Source organism: Sciurus vulgaris, assembly GCF_902686455.1.
Source record: "Sciurus vulgaris genome assembly, chromosome: 19".
Taxonomy (NCBI): domain Eukaryota; kingdom Metazoa; phylum Chordata; class Mammalia; order Rodentia; family Sciuridae; genus Sciurus; species Sciurus vulgaris.
Genome location: NC_136480.1, coordinates 32,119,908 through 32,140,202, shown reverse-complemented (window position 1 = coordinate 32,140,202; position 20,295 = coordinate 32,119,908). Strand labels below are relative to the sequence as shown.

General features: G+C 33.8%; 1 protein-coding gene across 3 annotated transcripts in view; it reads left to right on the top strand.

The window, feature by feature from the left end:
- The window catches only part of LOC306650414 (zinc finger protein 738-like), a 183,797-nt gene that overhangs the window by 44,039 nt on the left and 119,463 nt on the right, over positions 1 to 20,295 (top strand). The window contains exon 3 of one of the 3 annotated variants that reach the window (XM_079122461.1): positions 7,506 to 7,751. The exons of 1 other annotated variant lie outside the window; for it this stretch is intronic. In XM_079122461.1, coding sequence (XP_078978587.1) covers positions 7,506 to 7,531 — 26 coding nt within the window. In that variant the 3' untranslated portion in view covers positions 7,532 to 7,751. Of the gene's footprint in view, positions 1 to 7,471; positions 7,752 to 20,295 lie in introns of those variants that run through there. One more of the 3 variants, XM_079122459.1, reaches the window with a different exon arrangement.

The following is a 20,295-nucleotide window of genomic DNA, read 5'->3' as shown; positions in this document are numbered from 1 at the left end:
GCACTTCTGCCCACTAGCATGGAATATACACCACCAGAAGGCCACCACCTCTAGAGAGGCAGTATTCCTGTGGAGCACCACACTATCAACTTCCTCCAAGACTTCAGCCCACTGAAGGCTAAGAGGGGATACACTATAAATCTTCAGGGACATTATAAGACAATAGAGGAAATCTGCAATATCTCAGTGGTCCACTGAAACCTGAACAATATGAGAAAACAAGGGAAGAAAATGCCCCAAACAAATCTAGATGTTACATCAATAAAACCCAATGACAGCATGGCAGAAGAAATGACAGAAAAGGAGTTCAGAATGTACATAATTGAAATGATCAGGAAAGCAAATGATGAGATGAAAGAGCAAATGCAGTCAGTGAATAATGAGATGAAAGAGCAAATGCAGGCATTGAAAGATCACACCAATCGACAGTTAAAAGAGCAAATACAGGAAGCAAAAGATCATTTCAATAAAGAGTTAGAGATATTGAAAAAAAAAAAAAGAGAAATCCTTGAAATGAAGGAAACAATAAACCAAATTAAGAACTCCATAGAAAGCATAACCAATAGGATAGAATACCTGAAAAACAGAACCTCAGACATTGAAAACAAAATATTTAACCTTGAAAAAAAGTTGAACAAAGAGAGAAGATGGTAAGAAATCATGAACAGAATCTATAAGAACTATGGGATATCATGAAAAGGTCAAATTTAACAATTATTGGGAATGAGGAGGTCTTAGAGAAACAAACCAAAGTAATGAACAATCTATTCAATGAAATAATACCAGAAAATTTCCCAAATCTGAAGAATGAAATGGAAAATCAAACTCAAAAGGTTTATAGGACTCCAAATACACAGAATTACAACAGACCCACACCAAGCCATATTATTATGAAAATACTTAACATACCAAATAAAGACAGAATATTAAAGGCTGTGAGAGAAAAGAACCAAATTACATTCAGGCATAGACCAATATGGACATCAGCAGATTTTCAATCCAGACCCTAAAAGCTAGAAGGGCCTGGAACATTTTTCAAGCCCTGAAAGAAAAAGGATGCCAACCAAGAATCTTATACCCAGCAAAACTTACCTTCAAATTTGACGATGAAGTAAAATGCTTCTATGATTAACAAAAGCTAAAAGAAGTTACAAAAAGAAAGACAGCATTACAGAACATTCTCAGCAAAATATTCCATGAGGAAGAGATGAAAAACAAAGAAGCAAATCAGCAAAGGGAGGAATTATCCTAAAGGAATTGTCAAAGAAGGAAGAACCAAATAAATAAATAAATAAAAGAGTCAAATAAATAAATAAATAAATAAAATAGAAAAAAAAGGAACCGAATGACCGGGAATACAGATCATATCTCAATGATAAGCCTGAATGTCAATGGCCTGAATTCATAAATCAAAAGACATAGACTGGCAGATTGGATTCAAAAGAAAGATACAATCATATGTTGCCTGCAAAAGACTCACCTAATAGAAAAAGATACCCATAGACTAAAGGTGAAAGGATGGGGAAAAACATACCATGCGCATGGACTCAACAAAATAGCTGGAGTATCCATCCTCATTTCACATAATGTGGACTTCAAGCCAAAGTTAGTCAGAAAGGATAAAGAAGGACATTTCATACTGCTTAAGGGAAGCATAAATCAGCAAGATATAACATTCATAAACATCTATGCCCCAAACAGTGGCTCATCCACATATCTCAAACAAAACCTTCTCAATTTCAGAAAGCAAATAGACCATAACACAATAATACTAGTTGATTTTAACATGCCTCTCTCACCACTGGACAGATCTCCCAAACAAAAATTGAACAAAGGAACCATAGATTTCAATAACACAATCAATAATTTAGACTTAACAGACATTTATAGAGTATATCATCCAACCAAGAGCGAATACAGTTTCCTCTCAGCAGCACATGGATCCTTCTCTAAAATAGACCATATATTATGCCACAAAGCTATCGTTAGCAAATACAAGAAGATAGACACACCACCTTGTATTCTATCAGATCATAATGGATTGAAGTTAGAAATAAATAAAAGAGTACAAAACAGAAACTACTCCAACACCTGGAGATTAAATAATATGCTATTATATGATGAATGGATAACAGAAGATATTAGGAAGGAAATTAAAAAAATTCTTAGAGGTAAATGAGAAGAAAGAAACATCATATCAAAATCTCTGGGACACTATAAAAGCAGTACTTAGAGGGAAATTTGTTTCATGGAGCACATTCAATAAAAGAGGTAAAACTCAACAAATAAATGACATAACACTACAGGTCAAAGCCCTAGAAAAAGAAGAACAGAACAGCACCAAATGTAGCAAAAGAAAGGAAATAGTTAAACTCAGAGCTGAAATCAATGAAATTGAAACAAAAGAAACGATACAAAAAATTGACAAAATAAATAGTTGGTTCTTCGAAAAAATAAACAAAATTGATAAATCTTTAGCCACACTAACAAAGAGAACACAAGAGAAAACCCAAATCACTAAAATTTGGAATGAACAAGGAATATCACAACAGACACCAGTGAAATACAAAACATAATTAGAAGCTATTTTGAAAATCTATACGCCAACAAAATAGAAAATTTTGAAGACATCAACAAGTTTCTAGAGACATATGAATTGCCTAAACTGAACTGAGGAGGACATATACAATTTAAATAGACCAATTTCAAGTAATGAAATAGAAGAAGTCATCAAAAGCCTACCAACAACGAAAAGTCCACAACCAGATGGGTTCTCAGCTGAGTTCTACAAAACCTTTAAAGAAGAGCCCATTCAAATACTTCTCAAAGTATTCCATAAAATAGAAGAGGAGGGAACCCTCCCAAACTCATTCTATGAAGCCAATATCACACTGATACCTAAACCAGACAGAGACACATCAAGGAAAGAAAATTTCAGACCAATATCCTTAATGAACATCAATGCAAAAATTCTCAATAAACTTTTAGAAAATCGCATACAAAAATATATTAAAAACATAGTGCACATGATCAGATGGATTTTTATCCCAGGGATGCAAGGTTGGTTCAAAATCCGGAAATCGATAAATGTCATTCACCACATCAACAGACTAAAAGTTAAGAATCACATGATTATTTCAATAGATGCAGAAAAAGCATTCAATAAAATAGAGCATCCCTTCATGCTCAAAACACAAGAGAAAATTGGGGTAGTGGGAACATTCCTTAACATTGTAAAGACCATCTACGCTAAGCCCATGGCCAATATCATTCTAAATGGTGAAAAACTGAAAGAATTTCTCCTTAGAACTGGAACAAGGCAGGGATGCCCTCTTTCATCACTTCTGTTAAATATCATCCTTGAAACGCTAGCCAGAGCAATTAGACAGACCAAAGAAATTAAAGTGATACGAATCGGAAAAGAAGAACTCAAACTATCCCTATTTGCTGATGATATGATTATATATTTAGAGGAACCAGGAAATTCCACCAGAAAACTTTTAGAACTCATAAGTGAATTCAGTGAAGTAGCAGGATATAAGATCAATGCACATAAATCTAATGCTTTTTTATACATAAGTGATAATTCTTTGGAAAGAATAATTAGGAAAACTACCCAATTCACAATAGCCTCGAAAAAAAAAAATACTTGGGAATCAATCTCATAAAAGACGTGAAAGATATCTACAATGAGAACTACAGAACACTAAAGAAATAAATTGAAGAAAACCTTAGAAGATGGAAAGATCTCCCATGTTCTTGGATACGAAGAATTAATATTGTCAAAATGGCTATACTACCAAAAGTGCTATACAGATTCAATGCAATTCCAATTAAAATCCCAATGACGTACCTTACAGAAATAGAGCAAGCAATTATGAAATTCATCTGGAAGAATAAGAAACCCAGAATAGCTAAAGCAATCCTTAGCAGGAAGAGTGAAATAGGGGGTATCCCAAAACCAGATCTTCAAATCTACTACAAAACAATAGTAACAGAAATGGCATGGTATTGGTACCAAATTAAAAATGGTACAGATTAGAGGACATGGACACAAACCCAAATAAATACAATTTTCTCATACTAGACAAAGGGGCCAAAAATATGCAATGGAGAAAAGATTGCCTCTTCAACAAATGGTGCTGGGAGAATTGGAAATCTATATGCAACAGAATGAAACTGAACCCCTATCTCTCACCATGCACGAAACTAAACTCAGAATGGATTAAGAACCTCGGAATCAGACCAGAGACCCTGCAGATTATAGAAGATAAAGTAGGTCCAGATCTTCCATATGTCAGCTTAGGACCAGACTTCCTCAATAGAACTCCCATAGCACAAGAAATAAAAGCATGAATCAATAACTGGGATAGATTCAAACTAAAAAGTTTTCTCTCAGCAAAGGAAACTATCACCAGTACGAAGGAAGAGCCTACAGAGTGGGAGAAAATGTTTGCCAATCATACTTCAGATAGAGCACTAATCTCCAGAATCTATAAAGAACTCAAAAAACTCTACACCAAGAATGCAAATAATCAATCGACAAATGGGCTAAGGAAATGAATAGACACTTCACAGAAGAAGATCTACAAGCAATCAACAAACATATGAAAAAATCTTCAACATTCTCTACTAATAAGAGAAAAGCAAAGCAAAACCACCCTAAGATTTCATCTCACCCCAATTTGAATGGCGATTATCAAGAATACAAGCAACAACAGGTGTTGGCGAGGATGTGGGGAGAAAGGTACACTCATACATTGCTGGTGGGGTTGCAAATTAGTTCAGCCACTCTGGAAAGCAGTGTGGAGATTCCTTAGAAAACTTGGAATGGACCCTCCATTTGACCCAGCTATCCCACTCCTTGGCCTATACCCAAAGGACTTAAAATCAGCATTCTACAGAGATACAGCCACATCAATGTTCATAGCTGCTCAATTCACCATAGCCAGATTATAGAACCAACCTAGATGTCCTTCAATTGATGAATGGATAAAGAAACTGTGGTATATATATATAATGGAATATTACTCAGCCATAAAGAATGATAAAATTATGGCATTTGCAGGCAAATGGATGAAATTGGAGAATATCATGCTAAGTGAGATAAGCCAATCTCGAAAAACCAAAGGACGAATGATATCGCTAATAAGTGGATGATGACACATAATGGGGGAAGGGAGGGGTTAGTATTAGGGTTAGAGTTAGGCTAGGGAGGGGGACAAGAATGGAGGAAGGAAGGACTATATAGAGGGAAAAGAGGGGTGAGGGGGATGGAGGGAAGTGAAAAAATAACAGAATGAATCAAACAACATTACCCTATGTAAATTTTTGATTACACAAATGGTATGCCTTTACGCCATGTACAGAGAAACAACATGTATCATTTGTTTACAATAAAAAAAAAGATTGTGTTCAGTAAACACAGTTCCCTGAACTTCCATATTCTACTATCACCTTTAAGTTTTGTAAAAAGGGCATGATGGGAGTGAGATGAGTTTGCATTGATGTGTACATCACATTGATATTTGCCATTTTAACACTGTTTTTCTAATCTACATAGAATTCCTGTTTATTTAGTTTTTAAAAAGATTTTTAATAAAATTTTCAGTATACAGACTTGGAATTGATTTGCAAATTTATTGCTATATTTTTAAAAATATTTTTAGTTGTAGTTGAATATAATATGCTTATTTATTTCGTTATGTGTTTCCGAGGATCAAACCCAGTGTCTTGCACTTCCAAGTTAAGCACTCTACCACTGAGCCCCAACCCCAACCCAAATACTTAATTCTTTCTTCCTTCGAGATATGAATTTTTTTTCCTTACTTTCACTTTTTAATGTTCATTTCTAATGTACAAAAAATGATAACAGAAAGAAAGAAATAATTTATTAGTGTCTGGGATCGAACTCAGAACCTTACCACTGAGCTACATCCCAAGTCTTTTTTTATTTTTAATTTTAAGACAGTGTCTCACTAAGTTATTGAGGTTGACATGGAACTTAAGGCCCTCCTACCCCAGTCTCCTGGGTTCTTATGCTACAGGTGTGTGCCACCACACAAGCTCAAATTTATTTTGCATATATTGGACTTGTGACCTGCAAGAATTCTTTTTTATTCTAACTGTTCTTTTATAAATGTCTTAAAATGTAAGGGGGACCAGGACCAGGAGGTGCCCTGTGATGGACAGGATAGGGTGGAGTTAGGGAATTCATTCTCTTAGGGAGAAAAATCCAGAAAGAGACAGGAAACCATTCCCGTGCAGCTCCACATGCTTCCCAGCAGTTCCTAGAAGCCAGGCCTCTGAGTCCCATGGCTTAAACTAGTCTGATTCTGCTAAATAAAGAGTTTCTCAGAGTGACACAAACAGCACATTATATATCAATTGGTGAATCTGTCAAAATGATACAATAGTGATAAATACATATGTATGTGTAACCACAGAGTCTCTTAATATATGAAGAAAAAACTACCAGAATTTAAGGAAGAAAGCACCACAGTAAAGACTAGAGGACATAATACTTGATATTCAAAAGTGGATAGAATGAGTAGATTGATATTTTTGATTTTTTATATATACATACACATACACACATGAGAGTACAGTGTGTTTTCACATATTACACATACATTGAGTATAACTTCCCATTCTTTTTGTTATACATGATGTGAAGCTAAACTAGTCATGTATTCATACATGAACACAGGAAAGTTGTCTCCTTTATTCTCTCTTTCATATGCCTATGCCCTCCCTTCCCTTCATTTTTCTACATCTAATTTAATAAACTTCCATTCTTCCCTCTCCCCCTTGTTGTGTGTTATCATCTGCATATCAGACAGAACATTCAGCCTTTGTTTTTCTGAGTCTGGCTTATTGCACTTACCATGATATCCTCCAGTTTCATTCACATACTACAAAGGCCATAATTTTATTCCTCTTTATGGCTGATAAATATTCTGTTGTGTGTGTGTGTGTGTATATATATATAATTTTTTTTCTCCCTGCCTTAGCCTCTAGAATTGCTAGGATTATATGCAAGTGGTAGCATGCCTAGCTTTCAGCTATGGTTTTTAACAATTTTTTTCTTTTTATTTATACATACAACTTCCCATTTTTGTGGTCGTATATATTGTGGAGTTCTACTGGTCATGTATTCATATGCAAACATAGGAAAGTGAGGTCTGATTCATTGTGTCTTTCCTATTTCCATCCCCTCTCCCTTCCCTTCATTCTCTAACTCCACCTTATCCTGTCCATCACAAGAGCGCCTCCTGGTCCTGGCCCCCCTTACTTGTATATTATGAATAAAGGAGAGTTGGCTGACTCCATGTTGCTGTAAAAGGCCAGAGGGGTGTGGCCAGACCTGTCATGCTTTCTCCATGTGAAAAGAGTATTGGCTTTTGTGTGTTTATTGAGTAGATAAGTTTTTTGGGGTAATAGGAAAATCTCCAACATTATCCTCTGGCAGTTAACACTTTTCTTTTTCACATGGGAAATGTCAGAGAGGACCTTCACATTTGGCATCTGAACAGGGACTGTCAGTGATTTTTAGAAGAAAGAATAAAGGTACGGATGTCAGCTCCTTTCCAGTGAGAAGTACACACATGTGAATAAGTTTAGTAGTAACAAAGGAAAGGGAATTTAATTGTGTGATGTTAAGCCTGGGGAATTTTCTCTCTACAGAGAAAGAAATAAAAATAGATCTAGTCAACTATATTCAGTACTTAGCTAGAGTGAAAATTCAGTGGATACAAGGCAACTCCTACAGTTCTTGAAATATAAATAGAGAACTGGTCACTTTGAATACGGCAGACTCAATCAGGCAAGTCTGCCTATATCTCTGTGACTGTATGTGACTGAAAATTAACTTGATTAGATAGGTGCAAAAGTTTAGAATCTTGAAAAGAAAATATCCTAATTGAAAACTCAGAGAAATTATCTAATTTATGAAGAGGAAATTCCTCAGCACCTTTCCTAAGGTAAATATATGTGTTCCTGCCACAGCTTCTGACCCTCAGGAAACAGCATGATTTCTGTCCCTGGGGGGGATGATGGAAGCCTACAGGCTATGGGAATTTAGTTTGGAGTATAAAGGAAACATGCTTTTATTCAGAGCAAGATGTCAATTTGTGTTTTTGAAAAATTTGAGCAGTCTTAGAAATGCTGTTAAGAGTTTTAGATCTAAGAGTGAGAAATGCTCATCCTCTAGGACCTCTTTGTCTTCTGAGGAATTTTTGGTTGATTAAAAAATAAAAAAGGATTCAGAAACTAGCAACAAGCGTGTCTCTGTGGATAGAAGGACACCAGATAGTTTGGGCAAAATTTCTCTTCAGAGGACTGGAAGGCTATCAGATGTAGAGGATAAGTTAGTTCAGATTACCTTGGATATGCTTATCACTTAAGGACAATTTGTGGATTTGGGACAATTGACTTATGATTTACAAACTTATTCTCAAATGAGTGCATATGCCCAAATAACATGGAGAGAATTACCTGCCCAGGGAGGGAAATCTCTAAACTCCAGCCAAATTCAGCAGGGGCCAAAGGAAAATGTTCCAGACTTTGTAACAATTAACCTGGACAGTGTTGCCTCAGTGATTTGGAGATAACACTCACCTGTTTGGACAAACCCTAGCTAAGGACTTAACAAATTCAGAGATAAAGCATTTTATTCTTTGACATCCATACCTAAAAATAAGAAATATTTTAAATGCCCTCGGCATCAAGTTTTTCCTGGAACCACTAATCTTTCTTTTAGTTACAGGTCTCACTAAAGGTTTATATTGAAATGTAAATAAAGAAACCTGCAAGCTCACTAGGAGACCACTCTGACTCAACAAAAATAAATGAATAAATAAATAAAGGGGGAAAGATAAATAAAGATTTTTGGAAGTTAATAAAAGATGTACTAATTGTGCTATTTGCTGGATCAATCTTTTGCTTTTTTATGGATGATTTTAAAGATGAATAACAATCATCAGGACAAAAGTTGGAAACCTGAATTATTCTGAAGTTTTTCTTTTTATATCCTAAATTCTTAGACAAATGAAATCAAAGTTCAATGAATGTTTATTGCTGTGGTGCTTCACTTATATGTTTGTTCATTTCTATGTAGGTTCACTTACAATAGATTACAAAAATTTTCTTTTTCTGACTGATCTACAAATGTGTGTATACAATTACTATATTTACATAATTTCAGAATTTAATTACAGTTCAAGGAGCATGCACATTTTTAAAGTTAAGATAAAAATGGAGAGGCTGGGGATATAGCTCAGTTGGTAAAGTGCTTGCCTTGTAAGCAAAAGGCCCTGGGTTCAATCCCAGCACTGAATGAATGAATAAATAAATAAATAAATAAATAAATAATAAATAAATATTTAAAAAAATAAAAGTGGATCCATATAACTTTAATTCACATGAATTAATAAAATTTAATATATATTGGGTAAACAACTAAAAATAAAAGTCTTCATAGTTATTAACACACATTTTTCCAGGTAAAAAGTCTTCTTAATTAATTCACAATTTTCCAGGTGATAAAATAAATAATAAAATTTCTAAATTCTATAAGATGTATATCCCTTGTTTCTAATGTTTTTTTATTAAATGGAAATGATATTGTTAATATTATTATCTACATTTGTTTAATATCTTGACTTTTGCAATTAAGAATAAATTTATTTGAGGTAAATAAAATTAAGCTTTTATTACAGGAGATGCTTAGTTGATTTACATGGATGAATGCTGAAAGATCATTGATTTGAACATCATCTACTAAATATAAAAATATCAGATACTCTTAACTAAAATACATTTAAACATTAGACATATTTATAATTTGGTTAATATAAAGAATATCTACAATTCCTTTATTCTCTATGTTCTCATTGAGAACAAATTTACTAGCACTTAAATTATCAGGTGTGATATGTAAATGTCTACATTTTTTTACCTGATACAATAAAAGACTATAACATGTTGAAAAATTAAAACAGAGTTCATACAAAATAATTTTTCAAAAATTTGCATGTAATTAAATTGGCTATATGTAATTGACTCTATATATAATTAAATTGGCTGTATATATCTAACACAATCAGCTAAGGTTATTAAAATATTTTTATTTAAATTCTAAGCTTCTATCATAAAGGCTGTTTACAAATATAGGAAAAATCTTTTCACAAACTCCTATTAATTGGATTTTCTAACTAATGGATATAAGAAAAAATATGCTTAAATATTAATTTCTCATTCTAGTAAAGTAATTTTTTATGCTGGTTGAATTTCTATTATTATTTTAAAAACTAACTTCAAAGACATTATGGTTTCTATAATTTGGCTTAACAGTACCTTATTTAAAATACCACCTTGCATTTTGAATTCAAATTTCTCTTTAAAGTTCAAATTTGATTAATATAAAAACTTCAATGCCCATATTTTAATTGACCATAGTAATTAGTACTTATGTAAATTATATCCTTGTTTTTCAGATAATGAAGTCTTTAAAATATTAGATTTGCAGGGACATGTTAAGTTGATATGCCCCAAACCAAAACATTTTTTATAATGGTCTCTTACAAACTTGTGTAAATAAAAACAGTTTAATTAAAAATAAGTATACCATTTAATATTTAAAATCAAATAAATGTTAAGTTGTACATTTTTATATTACTCTGTACACTAGGAAGTAAACAGCTCTAGTTTTAAAGGACATTGAGGAGATAATGGCTTATTCAAAGGCTAAAAATATGGGATATGGAAGTATTTTGACATGTTCACCAGGAGGGGATGGAAGCTCTTGGTGTCTCTGTTTCATGTTTCACATGTTATATTAGATTATGCTACTTAATTTATATTAATCTGAAGAATTATATATGGAAATTTTATAAAATAATATTCAGATAAAGAGGCTAAAGATGGTTGCAAGATCAAGGTAACTTCCCTAGATTTTGTTAAGAGACCCACTTAGGAAAATTAAGTATACATAAAAAATTTTTTTGAGGTTCTGATGACAATTATTAATATTTCCTAAATCTTCTAAACTGCTTTCCATATATAAATACAGAGACATACATATTTTGTACATGTACAATTATATTGTTCATTTTAAAACTTGTAACATTGTTTTAGATCGCACATAATTTGTATTGTTTTGCAATATTATCTTCAATGCCAGATTTTTGTCACATAGATTATTTATCCAAAATCCTATGTTGGACATTTGAATTAAAAACAAGGTTATTAAATGTATTCATACAACTACATCTTTATACTTAGAGATTGTCTTTTCATGGATTCCTTAAAATACAATTGCTAGATCAATGACATAAATTTTAAGATTTTTAAATAATTGAGTTGTTATCCTGACAGGTACTACCAATTCTAACATAATAGCTTAAGTTAATTTACAATAATAAGGCCATTATCTATAAAACAGGTCATCAGACTAATTTTCAGTGTGTGTACTGAGTCCATTTTATAGCTTTGTAACTCAGCCCACTATTAGAGACGAAATAAGATCATGTATTTGGTGGAAACTGGGCCTTTCTTCTTTTACTGTAATGCTCTTTTCAACACAATATTGACTTTAACAATAGCTAACTTTTTATTAATCTTCCTGGCCAAAGAGAAAAATTTATTTCATTAAGTCACTTCATATGGTTTAAATATTTGTACAATTCTAGGTCAGTGACTATAATTTAAGGTTAATAATGATCCACTTTATAGCTATTTTCAAGAATACAAGCAACAATAGATGTTATCGAGGATGTGAGGATAAAGGTACACTCATACATTGCTGGTGGGGTTACAAATTAGTGTAGCCACTCTGGAAATCAGTGTGGAGATTCCTTAGAAAATTTGGAATGGAACTACCATTTGACACAGATTTCCCACTCCTTGGTCTATACCCAAAGGACTTTAAATCAGGATGCTACAGTGATGCAGCCACTTGAATGTTCATAACTGCTGAATTCAAAATAGCTGGATTGTGGAACCAATATAGATGTCCTTCAATTGATAAATGGATAAAGAAACTGTGGTATAGATACACAATGGAATATTACTCAGTCATAAAGAAGAATAAAATCATTGTATTTGCAGGTCAATGGATGCAGTTACGGAATATCATGCTAAGTGAGATAAGCCAATCCCAGAAAATCAAAGGCCAAATGATCTTTCTGATAAGTGGATGATGATACATAATAGGGTGGGAGGGATGCAAGAATGGAGGAATGATGGATTGTATAGAGGAAAAAGAGGGGTGGTAAGGGAGTGGGGGAAAGAAAAATAAGAGAATAAGACAAATATTACTACCCTGTGTACATGTTTGATTACACAAATGGTGTGACCCTATTTTGTGTAAAACCAGAAAAACAATAGTTGTACCCCATTTGTGTACAATGAATCAAAATAAATTAATTAAAAAAAAACAAGTGCAAAAAAAAAAGGTAACAAATATTCATGGAAGAAAATATCCTCATTGCATCATAGGGAACACAATACTCTGACCTGAGTAGAACTGTTGGAGTTGATGTCTACTCTGCAGGTATAGAAAATCTTACTAGTAGGCTCAATTCCCCTCCTTCCACAGACTTTTAGGACCCACCTACACACTAAGTCTGCATTTGAGGACTAGAGATGCCCAGATGGCTGAAGCAGGGGAGGACTTCATGCAACTGAGAACAGCCCAAAGAATTGTAAGTTTTACGGAAAGGATTTCTTTAAGTTCTGTCTCTGCAGACCTATGATTTTAATGTCTATAGAAAGGTGAGAAGATCTCATTGGAGAACAAAGAACTCTGGCTTGCCCAGAGGAACATGTCACCTGCCTCTTAATTTTACTTTATTCCCTGGTGGATAATGGCAATCCTGGGAGAGCAGGGTTTCAAACTTTTCTCTAAAGGACCTAAACACATCTGGAGAGGGATCCTGATTGCATTCCTCATCATGTTGACAACTGCAGTTACTCTAATTCTGATCGTAAGATCTGAGGTGTGTAAGCTTGGCTCTCATAGGTTTTAGGTAAGTCTCTATGAGTTGTGCAGGAGGGACCAGTCATGTAGGAGGGTTTTTGACCAAGTGAATGTGTTATCTTTTTTGTGGAGAATGAGCACTACTAAGTGAGTAGTGAATCCTCTCTGAGATGAGTGGGGAGAACACACTAAATACTGATGGAAGGGTTCTTTGAGAAGAAAAGAAGGACTCTCTGAGTTGTGCAGGGAGGGCACTCAAAAGAGTATCAGGACAGCTCTTGGTGGTTTGCAGGGCAGGATTTGTTTGAGTAGTGAGGGCTGTATGAGGTGTATTCATGTATGAACTTACAAAGTTCAGTCAGGTGCATTCCACTGTTCTTCCATTTTCCTGTCTCTTCTTCCTCACCCTCAATATACTTCATCCACTCTGCTGATCTTTTCCTTAATTTTGTTAAAATTTCTTCTCCCCTTTTAAGGTCCAGAATATTTTCAAAAGGCATTAAAATTGTCCACATTTAAAAAAATATATATGCATTAATAAAGAAGAAAATAATCATTCACATGTAGTAAAACTGGAAATTTTTTTAAAATAAAATTTTATCAATTTTTGGTAAGCACACTCTACACATTTTATTTGAAGTTGCTACTACAACTAATATTAGCTAGGATTTTTAGTATTGGTATGCCTGAGCTTAAGAACTGCAATAATAGGATTTGAAAAATTTAAGTTTTAGAATTTTTTTGTAAAGCTAGAATGGTCAGTATTTTGAAGTATTATTCATTGAACACATTTATACTAAATAATTCATGTATGATAATACTTGTAACATTATACTAATACTATGAAATAAAGTAGTATTATAAAATTTCTAGTAAATAACCATTTTATAAATGCCTGTGTCCGGGATATGGTGTAGTAATAGTCAAACTTTACATTTCCTTCCTCTACATTTTACTTAGGAGCCTCCTCTGCCTTTTCTGCCTCTGTTTCCATTTCCTTTTGGAGGTGAGGCTTCCAGGATAAAGTTCTATGGTGCAGGTGGCTTTAGGTCATCTGTGAGTATACTGGTAATCTTAGTGTTTCATCTCACATTTGACAGGACCTGTCTCATAGTAGGCATTGAGGGCATCCCCAGAGGAAGACAAAAGTGCATTCTTCTATTCTCAGACATTGGTGAAATGCCAGCATCTGGATGAAAACTTTTTGCATGTAGCTCTCATTTTTCAAGGTCAGTGACCTGCATTTTTCTTTGAGTCCCAGCAATAATGAAGAAATCTAATGTCTTACATTGACCCACAAGAGTTACAATCTGAATAAGATAAAATGTAATATAAACCTATTTAATGTTTGCTGTGAATGGAAACACATTTAGAAAATGTATTTCTCAGGTCTGTCTAATGAAAACAACTCAAGAGTAGTGACATCCAATATTAATGTATATACTCCCTAGCAGCCTTTGATTTCCAAATGGTTTGATTATGAGAAGAAATTATGGAGAATGAATGGGGACATCTACTGCTGGATAGAAAGGAAAGAATGGAGGGAGAACCAGTGGGAAAAAGGGAATGAAAACAGAAGGAAGGATTCAAAGATTAATGGTAATTTTTCATGTGGGAATAAACAAGATAAATGGGTCTCCTTCTGGAGTGAGCCAGATTTCTCTTCAATTTTTAGTTATATCTATCATTAGGATACATTTTTGCATAGTCATGAAAGCATGGACTGTAAATTTGCTGCTAGCACTCCCCTTCCCTCCTACCTTCCCTTGCTGTCCCTCTACTCTATTGATTTCTCTGCAATTTATATATAGTTTTTTTTTTAAATTTAGTGTCTGGTGGATGTACTTGATGTAGGGATTCCCTGTTGTAAATTCATTTATGTACTTCAGAAAGTTTGGTCAGATTTCTTTCCATTGTTCTTCCCTTTTACAGTCTCTCCTTCCTCCTCCTCAATACACTTTACCTACTCTTCTGATCTTTTTCTCAATTTTGATTAAATGTCTTCTTCCTTTTTCCCTAGAGTATTTTCAAAAGGCATTAAAATTTTCCAAGCTTAAAATAATATCTATGTGGTCATGAAGAAGAAAATAATTATTCATATGTAATGAAACTGTGGACATTTTAACACAAAAATGATATTAGTTTTGATAACCACACACTACACATTTTATTTGAAATTATTAGTACTATTCATATATTACTAGCTAGGGTTTTTAGTATGTGTGTCCCTGAGGGTATGAATTGCCTTATGAGAATTGGAACATTTTAAGTGCTAGAAAGTAGTGTAAAGCTAGAACTGTTACTCTTTTGAGATATGATTCCTTGTGAATATTTTATTGAAAATTTCACTCATGTACAATAATACTTGTAATATTACAAATTATACAAATACTATGGGATAAAAGTAATACTATAAAATTTTAAGTCAATGGCAATTCTATGAATACCTGTGTCCTGATTGTGAGGTAATAAGGTTAGACTACTAAGTGCCTTCCAGTGCCTACATAGTAGCCTCCTCTACTTCCTCTTCCACTCATATTTGGAACTGAGGCTTCCAAAATGAGGTCATATGGGACAGAGAACTTTAGCTCATCTGTAGTAGACTGGCAATGTTGGTGTTGCATCTGAAGACTAAGATCACCTGACCTGCAGCAGGCAGGGAGCGAGTTCCCAAGACAAATCTTTCTTCCATCCTCTGACTATGGTAAAGAAGGAGCATCTGAATAAAAACTTTCTATGTGTTACACTCATCTTTCAAGGTGAGTTGAGCCTTGGTTTTTTTGGAGTTCTAATAATGACAAAGAAATCTAAGATCTCTCACATGGACCCACAATAGTTACAGTCTGGCATAAAATAAAAAGAAATATAAAAATATTCAGTGTTATATGTGAATGGAAACAAATTTTAAAAATCTATTTCTCATGACTGTAACTGTAAACAACTCAGAGTAGTGACTTCCAATATCAATGAATATGCTTTCAACTGATCTTTGTTTTCTAAGTGGCTTGATTTTGACAAGAAATTATGGAGAGTGAAGTGGAACATCTAGTGCTGGAGAGGAAGGTGGAATAGTGTGGAAAAAGAGGGAATTAATGAAGGAAGGATTCAAAGATGAATATGACTGCCTCACATGGGCATAAAGAAGTTGTATAATCTTCCTTTCAGAGTGAGCCAGTTTTCTATTGATTGTGGTCCTCATTACTCCCATTGATTCCTGTGGTCTTCAGCAAATCCCTCGTGCTAGTCCACTTTACCACCTCCCTTACACAAGTCATGTAAATTTTTGGAAAGTCTATTCTCACTATTAAAGATAATTATAACTTGGAACCTCCAAAATCCATGGCTGAGATTGGAGGTAATTTCTCCAGCTTCCATAGATTGCAGCTTAGACATGAGCAGGTGGTGTGAGAACCTCAGATATCAGTCACTCAGGATTTTATCCTTCCCATCTTTGTAAGAGCAAAAGAGAAAACCCCTTTATGTCAACTTTGGCTTTCCAAATAGCTAATATCTTTTGGATCAAGAACTCCATTTCACAATATTAGTCACATTTGTCTTCAAATGTGAACAGCACACCACTTCACGTGAAATATCTTGCTCAATATCCACCAACATTTTGTCAATAAAACAAAGTATAGTATTTTCATTTTAGTGGAACATGATAAACATTAGGTGGAAATTTATTTTTTGTAGCTATACATGACAGTAGAATCCACTTTGATAAAATCACCCAAACATGGAATATATATTTTTCTAATTGTGATGCCATTCTTCAGGATGTACACAGTTGCAGGATTCACATAGTTCTTTTCATACCTGTACATAGTAAAATGATCTCAGATTTTTCCACTATTTTCTATTCCTATGCCCAAACCTTTTCCTTGATTTCTTTTTGGCAAATCTACTGAACTTCTGTGTAACTCAACCCCATTGTGGTTTAGCTTGAATACATCAGTGAAAACATTTTACATTTGCTTTTTTGGTATTGGTTAATTTCACTTAGCATGGTAGTCCTCAGATCCATCCATTTACTGGAAAATGCCACAAAGTCATTCTTCTTTGTGGCTAAGTAATATTCCATTGTGTATGTATATGACAATTTCCTAATCCATTCATCTGTTGTAGGGCACTAGGTTATCTTCATAGCTTGGGTATTATTCATTGTACTGCTATAAACACCAATGCAACTGCATCACTGTAGAATGCTGATTTTACATTTTTTTGATATTTGCTGAGGAGTGGGGTAACTGGGTCAAATGCTGGTTCCATTCAAAGTTTTGGGAGAAATCTCTATACTGCTTTCTAGAGTAGTTGCACCAATTTACAGTTTCACTAGTCTAGTATGAGTGTACCCTTTTCCCCCATCCTTGCCAACATTTATTCTTGCTTTTATTCTTACTAGTTGCCATTCTGACAAGTGTGAGGTTATATTTCAGTGCAGTTTTAATTTGCATTTCTCTAATTGCTAGAAAAGTTGAACATTTTGTCATATACTTTTGACTATTTGCATTTTTTAAAGATGAGTCTGTTCATTTCCTTTGCCTATTTATTGATTGGATTATTCTTGACATCTTGGTATATACTGGAAATTAATGCCATTTCTGAGGTGGGAAAGATTTTCTCTCATTTGGCAGACTCTCTCGTTATACTCCTGATTATTTCCCTTGCTGAGAAGAAGCTTTTTTAGTTTGATGCCACCCATTTACTGATTTTTGACTTGTACTTTAGGAGTCTTATTAAGAAAGTCAGTTCCTCAATCAATATGTTGAAGTGTTGAATCAATATTTTCTTCTTGTATGGGCAAGGTTTCTGATCTAATTTCTAGTTCATTGATCCACTTTAAGTTGATTTTTGTGTAGCGAGAAAAGTAGGTGTTTGGTTTCTTTTCACTACATATGGATTTCCAGTTTTCCCAGCACCATTTGTCAAAAAGGTATCTTTTCTCCAGTGTATGTTTTTAGCATCCTTGCCTAGTATGAGATAACTGTACTTATGTGTTTCTGTCTCTTTGCCTTGTATTCTTTTCTGTTGGTCTTCTTATCTGTTTTTGTGCCAATACCAAGCCATTATTGTTCTTGCAGCTCTGTAGTATAATTTAAGGCCTGATATTGTGAAGCCTCCAGTGTCACTGTTCTAAGAAATATTTTGATTCTTCTGGGCCTCTTATATTTCCAAATAAATTTTATGAGGGCTTTTCATATTTCTCTGAAAAACATCACTGGGATTTTAATATGAATTACATTAAATCTATATAGCATTTATAGTACTATAGCCATTGTGATATTAGATTTGCCTATCCAAGATCATGGTAGATCTTTCCATACTTTAAGGTCTCCTTCAGTTTCTTTCTTTAGTGTTCTATATTTTAACTGAGAGGTGTTTCACATCTTTTGTCATTTTTATTTCCAAAATTGTATTTTATTTTTTTGGCTATGGTAAATGGGACAGTCTTCCTAAGTTCTCTTTCAGCTGATTAATCATTGGTGTATCTGAATGGAATTGATTTATGTGTGTTGATTTTATATCCTGCTCCTTTGCTGAAATTATATGTGAGTTCTAGAATCTTTCTAGTGCAGTTTTTTTGGATCTTCTAAATATAGAATCATGTCATAGGCAAATAGGAATATTTTGAGCTCTCTTTCTATGCATATTCCTATACTTACTTTCTTTTATCTGATTGGTTTGGCGAGGATTTCCAAGATTGTGTTGAATAGAGGTTGTAAAAAAGGGCATCCCTGCCTTTTTCCTATTTTTGTAGGGACTGATTTTAATTTTTCTCCATTTAAGATGATGTTGGCCTTGAGTTCTTCATAACTTTAATAATGTTGAAGTATGTTCATACTATCATAGTATGACAGTTTTCTTCTGTTTTGAGCATGAAACAATACTAAATTTTGTCAAATGATTGTTGTCCAACTATTGAGATTACCATGAGATTCTTGTCTTTAAACTATTAATGTTATGAATTATGTTTATTGATTTCCATGTGATAAACCCACCTTGCATCCCTGTGATGAACCCCAGTTGATCCTGGTGCATTGATTTTTAATATATTTTTGTATGCAATAGGCCAGTATTAAAATTTTTTGCATATAAATTTGTCAGGTATATTGGTCTGAGTTTTTTTCCTTGATGGGTCTTTGTCTTGTTTCAGTAACAGGGTAATGTTAGCTTCATAGAATGAATTTGGAAGGGTTTCCCCATTTTCTATTTCATGGAATAATTTGAAAAGGATTGGTGTTTGTTCTTCTTGATGGTCTTGTGGAACATGACTCAAAATCTGTCTGGTTCTGGGCTTTTCTTTGCAAGTATGCTTCGATGACATCTTCAATTTCATTGCTTGATATTGATTTCTTTACATTGTCTATGTCCTGATTCAATTTGGGTATGTCCTATGTCTCTAGATATTTGTTGATGTCTTCAGGATTTTTTATTTAATTGCACTAAAAATTTTCAAAACAGTTTTAATTATTATTTGTATTTCAGGAGTAAATATCATGATGATTTTTTAAATATTTTTTGTAGTTGTATATGGGCAGAATGACCTTATTTTATTTATTTATTTTTTATTCAGTGCTGAGGATCAAACCCAGTGCCTCACATGTGCTAGGCAAGCATTCTACTACTGAGCTACAGACCCAGCACCATGGTAATTTATTTTCATCACAAAGTTTAGTAATTTGAGTTGTCTCGCTCTCTATGTCATGGTTACTTTGGTTAAGTGTTTATCAATATTATTTAAAAAAATCTTGATTTTATGAACTTTTCTTGTTTTGTTTCAATTTCATTGATTTTTGTCTCTGATTTTTATTTCCTGAATTCTGATTTTTTGTTGATTTCTTATTTTATTTGTAGGACTTTCAGGTTAAATGTTAGGTTATTTCTTTGTGGACTTTCTATCCCTTTAATAAAAATAGCTAAATGTAATGAACTTACCTCATAGAACTGCCTCATGAACACATTAGGACAGAACAGTTCTTTTTTAAAGCACTGGCCCTAAATGTAGAGATAAACTCCTTTCTTTTATTCCCTATAACACAGTTACACAAACGGTAGAGTAAAACAAAAAAGGGTTAGGGTTAACAAAAGAGAGACAAAGAAACCAGCCTGCAATCAGATAATCTGGCATCAAAATACTCTTATCTCATGCTTCTTAGGATTTCTGTGCTTTATCCTGACCTGTGCCTGCTCCCAAGCAGCCAAAGCAAACTTCAATACCTGAAAGCAATGCCAGTCATGCTTAGATACCTCAAAATCCAAACTGATGTGCAGACAATGGAGAGAGTCAGTTTTTCACTCAAGGTGCAGAACCCTTT